At 45.4% G+C, this 9110-nt stretch overlaps 1 protein-coding gene across 1 annotated transcript in view; it reads right to left on the bottom strand.

Moving 5' to 3' along the window:
- notch2 (notch receptor 2) overlaps window positions 1-7017 on the bottom strand; it is a 44209-nt gene extending 37192 nt beyond the window's left edge. The window contains exon 1 of the mRNA XM_031575231.2: window positions 6632-7017. Coding sequence (XP_031431091.1) covers window positions 6632-6704 — 73 coding nt within the window. The 5' untranslated portion in view covers window positions 6705-7017. The remainder of the gene's footprint in view (window positions 1-6631) is intronic.
- Window positions 7018-9110: the final 2093 nt, after the last annotated feature.

Below are 9110 nucleotides of genomic sequence, written 5' to 3' on the forward strand. Positions count from 1 at the left end.
AAGGAAGTGGTTATGGCCAACCTGACCTCTTCCTGACCTTGAGGGGGCATGCATTTTTGAAGGCATCAGGCCATATGCCATGTCATATTTACTGTGGTACATCCTTACATAATCTCCACCATCTCATCAGATAGAACCATAGCTCTTCCTTGAGTTAGGGTTAGGGTTAAAGGGTGACTGACTGGCTGGATTTGTGGTATTTCATGCAAATACTTTTTCTTATCTGGAACAACTGCTCAAGCACACAATAGAACTCTCAGCAGATATTGCTGATATGTGTAGCTGTTGTAGCATTTGGTCCAAAAATACTGTCTTTGAATCTTGAGAGGTACTTTGAGAGTACGAGTAAGAGAAATACACACATTGAAATGTGACTAATTGAAAAATCTGCTCTCTGCAATAACAACGCACTGGCAGTTAGTCTTGAACATGCCTGAATGCACCTTATTTGAAAGCGCTTGAGTCTTTTTGTTGTTATTGTTGTTAAGTGCACCCCAGCGACAATACTGCTCTGACAGAAAAAGAGACGAGAAAAATGAAGTGCAGACATGAAATCCAGAGCAAAGGACAAAAAAAAAAAAAAAGACTTGGGGAGCTTTGTGAGAAAGGGAAATGGAGGGAGGTTTGAGAAAGGAGTTTATGGAGAGGGGAATGCCAAAGAAACAGACGGAGGCCAGGGGAAAAAAAAGAAGGGAGTTGAAAAGCCATTAAAGGAGTAGAGGGAGGGGAGGCAGAAAGAGAGTGTGAGAGAGGGAAGGAGAGAGATGGGAGGGGTACAGAGAAAGGGTAAGAAAGAGAGGGAGAGAGGGGGAGAGGGGGAAAGATAGTGAGGAAGGGAGGGAAGGAGGAAGTGAGGAAGAGAGAAAGAGAGCAAGAGAGCGCTGGATTGGTCCTGGCTGGTCTGACGAGCTCCACATCCACACTGTCAGCGTGCCAGATGAGATGATCTCACAGGATTTGGGACGGTTTGCCACCAATTACTATACTTCCACTGCAGAGCAGCCCACAAGCAGCGCCGGCTTAGCCTCGCGGCCGCCGCCGGCGCTGGGCTTTCTCTCCGCTCCACTCCTCTGCACTACACTCCGCTCTCCGCTCTCCAGTTCACTGGGGTTGTGGCTGACGGCCAGCGTGTGTTTACCATTGGTTTGAGTCACCAGTAAACAACAACCACAACAAAGTCATCTAGCACACACAAAACACCAAAGTCTGGAGGTGAGGAAGCCCATCTTCTCGCTCTCTAAGCAGAGAGTGAGAGTGGGAGATAGATAGAGAGAGAGAGAGAGAGAGAGAGAGAGAGAGAGAGAGAGAGAGAGAGAGAGAGAGAGAGAAAGAAAGAAAGAGAGAGAGAGAGAGAGAGAGAGAGAATCTCACTACAAGGCAAATGGGTCTTAAAGCTCTCCTGCGCAGATAACAGCATGGGGGATTTGACTGTTGTTGAGAGAGAGAGAGAGAGGCGAGAAAAGGGGGCTGAGGAAAGTCAAATAAAGGTCCATGGGGCCAGCAGACAGCATGATCACAAAAGGCTCATTTAACACACCACAGACAAAACCCCAACCAACCTAACACCCAGTGTACACACAGCACAGATTCTTCAGGCTTGCCAGAGGTTCGCTTGCCTGGAGGTTCGCTTGCCTTGCCCTCTCATCCTTTGAGACTGAGAGAAAAATAAGAGAGTAAGAGAGAGGGAGAGAGAGAAGGCAAGAATGAAGTGATGAGGGAAGGAGAGGAAAGGCTGCACGGATGAGATTTACTGTGCCGGGGTGGAAGCAGCCTCTGATCCCCGCTGATGTGAGCGTGAAGGTGTTTGGCACTAATGTGAAGCAGAGGCAGTGGGGGAGCTGCGACTCGAGCCAAGGGCCTGAGCTCTTCCTCACCACCCTTTTCTTTCAGTGCCTCCCACCATCTCTCTCACTCTCTCAATCCCTCTCTCCCCGTCTCTTTCCACCACTCTCTCCCTATCCAACCCCCCCCCCCCCCCCTTCTTTGTCCCCGTTCCCCTAATTAGAGTCTTGAGCGTCTTTCCCTCTTTCTAGTTTCTTGTTCGGCTCTGCCTGACCTTACCCTCACACTCGAGTGTCTCTGCCTTTGTTCCCTCTCCCACTTGCGCAGGCATGGGAGAGCAGAGCGCGCGCAGCCGGCCGTGATGTGGCCAAATGTTAAGAGGGCAGACACGTGTGTGCCTGTGCCGGGGGGGGAACAAGCTCGAGGAGGATAAGTAACCACATGAGAGAGAGAGAGAGAGAGAGAGAGAGAGAGAGAGAGAGAGAGAGAGAGAGAGAGAGAGAGAGAGAGAGAGAAAGAGAGACTCATTCTGTGGTCAAACGTTGTCCGCCGCCGCATATATCTGAACTATTTTAATGCTCTGCGCTTAAATTGCTAGTAGAAGAATGGCTGGCTGTGTTTACAGACAAAAAAGAACAATCAGACGACGGCCGAGGGAGTTTAAACCAATAAAATGTGCCATTTCTAGCATGCCTGGAGTCAAATGTGCATTTCCATAAAACATAGTTTTTTTGTGTTAAAACTTCGTCACCTTTATCAATAATTTGAAATTCCATGGTGGAAATTTCAAATATCTGGCATTTCAACTAACGGAAAACACAGTTTGCATACATTGCATAAAATTCCATAATTGAAATCCCTACTCTTCTGTCTACAGACCTCCTTCAGACAAGCTGGTAAACACATGTTGGTTCGAATCAGAACAGACACAGGCCTGAGAAATTGGCGCCATTCGGTGGTTAGCTCATTTGTAAATTGACACACATAATAGCTCATAATGGGCTGCACATTGAGCTGATTTCCAGCCTATCATCCGCCCACCGGCTGACCAGAGCAGCGAAGGGCAACAACACAGGCATGGGCCTTTTCTCACAGACGGCCTTCCGCTCCTCCTCAGCTGCAGTCACTCCTCTCGGCCCTCATCACTGCCAGGGGCTTCAATAGGGATGGGGATGGTTAGGGTTTTATCGACACTACTCGTCTTAGTGATACTCCTTATCGGTTGGGTTCTGTATCGATAAGACTCTTAACGGTTCTTTTTCATTACCAAATAATAACTTTTTTTAATATATTTATTTAGAAATTCAGAACAGGATTAGAATTGAATATTTACATAATATACAATACACAGCAACAGTCATGTTTAAACTATATAAATTCAATATCTAACTGGAAACAAATACAAAATGTCAATAAAGTAAAGTTTGGAAAGAATGAAGAACAAAGACATCAGTCACTATCAGTCATTTCTCCTGTCCTCTGACCTCCTTCCTCTGCTGCTGATGTGACTCACTGTCTGCAGGTACCACTGGGGGGGTAGGAGGAGGAGGAGGGGCTGCTTTGTCTCGCAACAGTTACACTACACAGACAGCTTTCATCTTAGCTTGATTGCAACAGTTCGCTATAAGATAAGCTAGTGCGCTGTGCCTGTGTAAAACATAGCTGGTGGAGGATGAGAGACTACGCACCCGAGGGACATTTCTGCTTCAGTCCATTTGTGCATAATGTGAGTGCCGGGGATTGGGGCGGGGCAGAGGGGGGCATAAGAGGGGCATGCGGGTGACAGACGAGGCTTTTCAAGGAGGGCTAATAGCCAGTGAATGATATGGGGAAGTAATTAGGTAGAGCTCAGACAAATGGCGCGCACACGCTTTTCGCAGTCCCTGGGCTCTGGCCACGGTCCACACAGGATGGGAGAGGGGAAGTTGTTCACGCCGAGTGGGGAAGTAACCTCGCTTCCTGGCACCGCTCAAATGCACCGAGCTGCTCGCTCTCTCGCCGTCCTTACAACCACGTTGCCGTGGAAACAGTGCAATCCAAAAAAAGATTAGATTTAATTAAACAATGATGGTGAAAACTCTGTATCACCTTCCTCCTTAATAAAACAAATAATGACTATGCACCCTTCTCATGGCTCATCACTAGAAAGTCATGCTGAGGTTAGGCTTTATCTCTAGTTCATATCAAATTAAAGACAAAACCGCAAGAGCATAACAACAATCCAATGCCAGGCTCAGGACTTTAATTCTAACATGGTGTATGTGGATGTAAGGGAGACAGGGGCTCCAGTGGCCCACCCCTGGGTGCAGGGGAGACATCTGAAGACTGGCACTACAACCCACCCCACTACCCTGTCTGGTGCCAGGATTACTGCGCTGTGCCGTAGCAGGAATGCTGGACATCTTAATTCCCTGTTAATTTGCTAACCTGTTCTACAGTGCAGACACAACGCTCCCTTAATCCCCGCCAATGCTCACAGTTAAGCTCCCCCATTTCCCACTCTCTCTCCCTCTCTCCCTCTCCTTCACGCTCATCTACAGCGCTACACTTTTTCCATGAGCTTACCCTAGCAACTTCACGGCATAAAATTAAGTCAGGACTACGACTGCATATTGTCTAACCAAAACAAGTTAAGTTATGGCAAGTTTCGCAAAATATTGTTAGAATACTAAACTAATATTTCTCCCTGATTGTTATCCACAAACACCACAGAGATAGAGTGTGTTGATCCCCTCCCACAGCCTCAGCCTGATTCCTCTGCTCCGCCACAGCACTCCTCCCCCCCATCAGTGGAGTGGATGGGGGCCTTTATTGAAACCACATCTGGATCCTCCGTTCCCATAGCGTTCCTGTCCGCATGTGCGCTCCCACAGCCGCCCTCCGCCACCACGGCCATTATTTATGGCCTGCACAGGCAACGCAGTACACACGCACGCATATACACACACATAAACTGCGAACAAGGAGGGTGGCCAAGAGTCAAGAATGTGCGCGCACACACATATTCTCACACACACACACAGAGAAGCAGCACAGTGAGGCAAGGCAGGGCAATCTTGTCATTGTCTGCCGAGCGTCTGCTGGCCCAGAAGAACAATGGCGAAGACGGTTGTGGCGGCCGTGCGCTCAGCCGTCAGTGGGAAGCAGCGTCAGCAGGCAGTAATGCAGGACCGTAGGCCGGGGCCCGTCTGCAGACAGATGCTGCTCAGTGTGCCACTGCAGTGTGGTGGGAGCTGCGTTGCCGATAAATCACATTTCACACCAGGCGGCAGCGCCGGGCCCGGGCAACAAACAAGAGGATCACTCAGTCACACTCTCCATCACTGAGCTTTTTCAGCAAGTACACACACACACACACACACACACACACACACACACTGGACTGGGTAAATACATGCGGCTGGCGGTGACCCACGCAACAGAGGCCATGCAAAGTCGTGTGCCATGGAAAAAAAAAAGAAGCTGGAGAAAAATAGATGAGCCACAGGATGAAATTTAATACTCACAAAACCAAAAAACAACATCATCTGGTTCACACAATAGGTGCACTGCAGCGTGCTGTTATTCTGAAACATTTCAGAGACTGTGTTGTACATGTATGTGTGTGTGTGTGTGTGTGTCTGTGTGTGTCTGTGTGTGTCTGTGTGTGTGTGTGTGTGTGTGTGTGTGTGTGTGTGTGTGCGTGTGTGTGTGCATGAGAGAGTGTGAACATGAGTGTGTGAGAGCAAGCGCTGAGAAGGGCAGAGAGAGAGGAATGTGAAATACCAACAGCAACATTCCACCCGCTTCTTCCACTGCCTGCAGCAATTCTACATTGTCTTGTTTTCCTTTGTGTGATTCCAAAATCACCAGGCTTTAGTAAAATGTGCAAAACTTAAATCAGATGCATCTTCATTGACAGGCACAAAATACCCATTCTGCCAAGAAAGAAGTGCCTTGATGTGGGATGCCTATGCCGTTTTTAGGTGTCTGCACACACCACCATGATTTTGCGTGTGGACGTGCATCAGTAAATGGATACAAGGAACATGGCTATAGTGTACTTAGATCGACCCGATTCATGTTACTGATTTTGTTGTGTCCACAACACAAAAGTAGTCAACTATCAAAAACTCCAAATACTTCTTTTGTATTCTTTGAAGCTCAGATTAAAATTCTAGTTCACTGTGGCGACAGTAGGACACTGGATGAATAAAGTTCAGAAAAGAGTCCATTTTGAGTCCTATTCACTCCAATAATAGCTACAGCCGAGCTGCGCTGGGTGGCTAGCTAACTTTCACATCTGGACAGCGGTGCTGACTTCGAGTACTAGCAGCTTGTGTAACTTGCTCGCTAAAAACACACAACACTCGACACATCCTTCCAAAAAAAACACGAGTATTCAGTTAATTTCAGTTTATAACAAGTCACAGCGCTCCTCACTATTCTAAACCACATAAATAAGTCGTAAAAACCTTCAATTCTTCAACTCCGTCCAGTGGAAACTCCTTTGACTTTTAACAACCATGCAGTTGAGAAAGCTAGGTTGCTAGCCCCCAGTATACTCTAATAGAGAAATGCTAGAAACATTTGAATATACAGCAGGTGGGTTGTTTTGGGGTTTAACAATAAACAACTACGACTGTACATATAACAACTTACAGGTATCTGGTGAGACATAAAAGTTCGTTGTAAACCATACATTTGACTCCAAATCAATCCAGCTCCCGGAGCGGGTGCAAAGATGCTTTGGGGTCTCGTAGGGTAACGTTAAATTCACGTTAACATTACAGATGCCAGGTTTTCAATTCGGCAACTACAAAGCAGAACAGTAACAATAATTAAACAATAAATACCACGAGACACTTACCGAATGACAACTGGATGTAGCAAATTAGAAGGAAAACAACTTTGCCCGTAGAGATACCGGGGAATTGACCCATATTTTCTGTAAAATCCACATAGAGTCACAGCGCAAGGCTGAGCTCCGTCTCAGGTTGGAGTAATTCAACTTCAATGACTTATACAGATATTCTAATTTACAACTAAGTCGTAAACCAAAAACTAATACTCCTATGTATTTCAAACATTAGGTTTGTGCCCACGAAACTGCGTTAAATCCCTTTTCTTTGGTAACGCTACTTCTCTTAATAGCAACGTGAAACTTAGCTAAATTACCAAACTTCTCCCCTCTCGCCCAGTCGCAGAAGTCATCGGACGGTATACTTCCGCTGAAGTTACGGGAGGGTCTATCTAATGTTAGAGGAGTTGGCCTTCTACGTGTGATCGCTCTATATTTATCTGGACGATCTTGTCCCACCTACCCTCTGACTGTTATAAGAAAAGGCTGATTGATTTAAGTCTGTTTAAGTAGGTTTTTGGCATTGTATCGCTGTCTTTATACATCGCACTTAAAACATTTTTTTGCCATGGCGGAGGAATTTTCACTTATTTTCAACTTCTCAAAGCTTCGGTTCGATGACTCAAATTTAACCCATTCGTGGATTTTACGTGATGAGAAACGTACCATTTCTTTGAAATAGCACACTGACGCACTTGCCCTTTTTGCAATGACTAAAACCTAAATGGGTGCACAATATTGACTTCATTCAAAATTCTCCTTCTGCCCCTTTTAAACAGCTGAACAATGAGATGTACATTTTATGCCAAATAATACAATAATTCAGGCTAATTAATGTTGAAACATTGTTTCAAATGGAAATACTACACTGTGGGCATAACCTAAGCATTAGGTTCAGGCCTATTTTTAAAGAACGTGTAACCAGTTTTAAAGCTCTTGTTCTGGTAATATATTCATTCGAATTAAAAAATGAAAAAGGGCTAATGTTTCAAGTATCTTATCTTGGACAACCATTAGCTCTAGGACAAAATGTTTAATTCCATTATTTTCTGGTTTTTTTTTTCACAACTGAAGCCCATGTTTCATTAGGCTTATGTGTATTCCTAGATACATTGCCGCTTGAATAATGCATCATTAAGTAGACTATCCTGTGGCATGGACATTTGTTAGTCTTAAGAGTGTGAAATCAACATCAAAGGACCCCCTACAGAGGAGAGAGTAAACAAACCAACCCCTCTCTATTGTTCAGGACCCTGGGAGACACATATTGCACTGAAAATGTTAATTTACACCCATCACGCTCTGTCCTTCTCACATGAATTCTCCTAGTTGCTATTTGTCTATATTTCCTCCCATTTGTTAGTATGTCCTGTAGACATCTCTTTGTCCTCTAATGCTGTCCCATAAAGACATTTCAATTTGTTCACACTTAGTCGATCGACTGCATGGATCTGAGAAAGGGTATCACACCATATCAGTTTCATGTTTACAGGTATTTTAACCAGGAAACGTGGACCAATATACATAATCATGGAGAGAAACGTCTCCCCTTTTGATATTCAATTACTTTAGCATCTGTGATATTTGTTTCCCAATGTACTGTAAAAAAAACACCTATTCACAAAGTTCTGAAAAAAAGTTTTCACTTGTTAATCTCGTCAGTTCATTAATCCATTAAAGTAAGGTACAAGGAACAAGTAAAAAAAAATGAAAGCAAGTTTGTGAAATTAAATTGTGACGCGACAAGCGCTGATTAGGGACACGGGGAATTAAAAAACAAACAAACCGTGTAGTGTACATCAGTGACTTTGGATTAGAAAGGATCTGAGCCAAAACCATCATTGACGAGAGCTGAGTCAGCTGTCACCGAGCAAGAGATTTAAAGCACTGGACATGTATGTCACAAGGCAGATAAAGGGATGATATACTAGTCCCAGGGAGGCAACAGAAGAGTGATTGCTAAAACACTGGTTACCTGCCCCCCCTCATCCTCATTCCTCACCCCCACCCCTCCACCACCACTCACCATGTCCTCCTTTCCGTCTGTAAGCGTGGGAAACTTGACTTACCAAATCACTGCCCTGTCATCCTAGCAGGAAGTAAATAGGTTTGCTGATCTGGATAGGCCAGCAGCAGTTTGGTGTTGGACAGGTGTGTGGGAGGTGATGTGAAGGTAAATGGTTAATGATATAAATAGAAAGAACAACACAGAGAGGGCGACAACTAGGCCTAACCTCTCTTTTTTCTTTCTTCTTTCCACCGGAGAACAAGACCACATTTGCATAAGTACGAGCGCCCTTGAGGCTGCCTTGACCACTGGGTTTCTCCATATCATCAGACGTGGACTCGGGCCAGTAGGCTTTACATATGTGAGCGCTGATGCCACTTCATCTACCCTCTCAAGTAATGACACACTTGCATGCCACGCCGGAAGCAGCACCTATCTATTGCTCCTTAAAGTGAAAGGGGAGAGGGGCAACAGGAAGGA

The sequence above is a fragment of the Clupea harengus genome, chromosome 10 (assembly GCF_900700415.2).
Source record: "Clupea harengus chromosome 10, Ch_v2.0.2, whole genome shotgun sequence".
Classification (NCBI taxonomy): Eukaryota; Metazoa; Chordata; class Actinopteri; order Clupeiformes; family Clupeidae; genus Clupea; species Clupea harengus.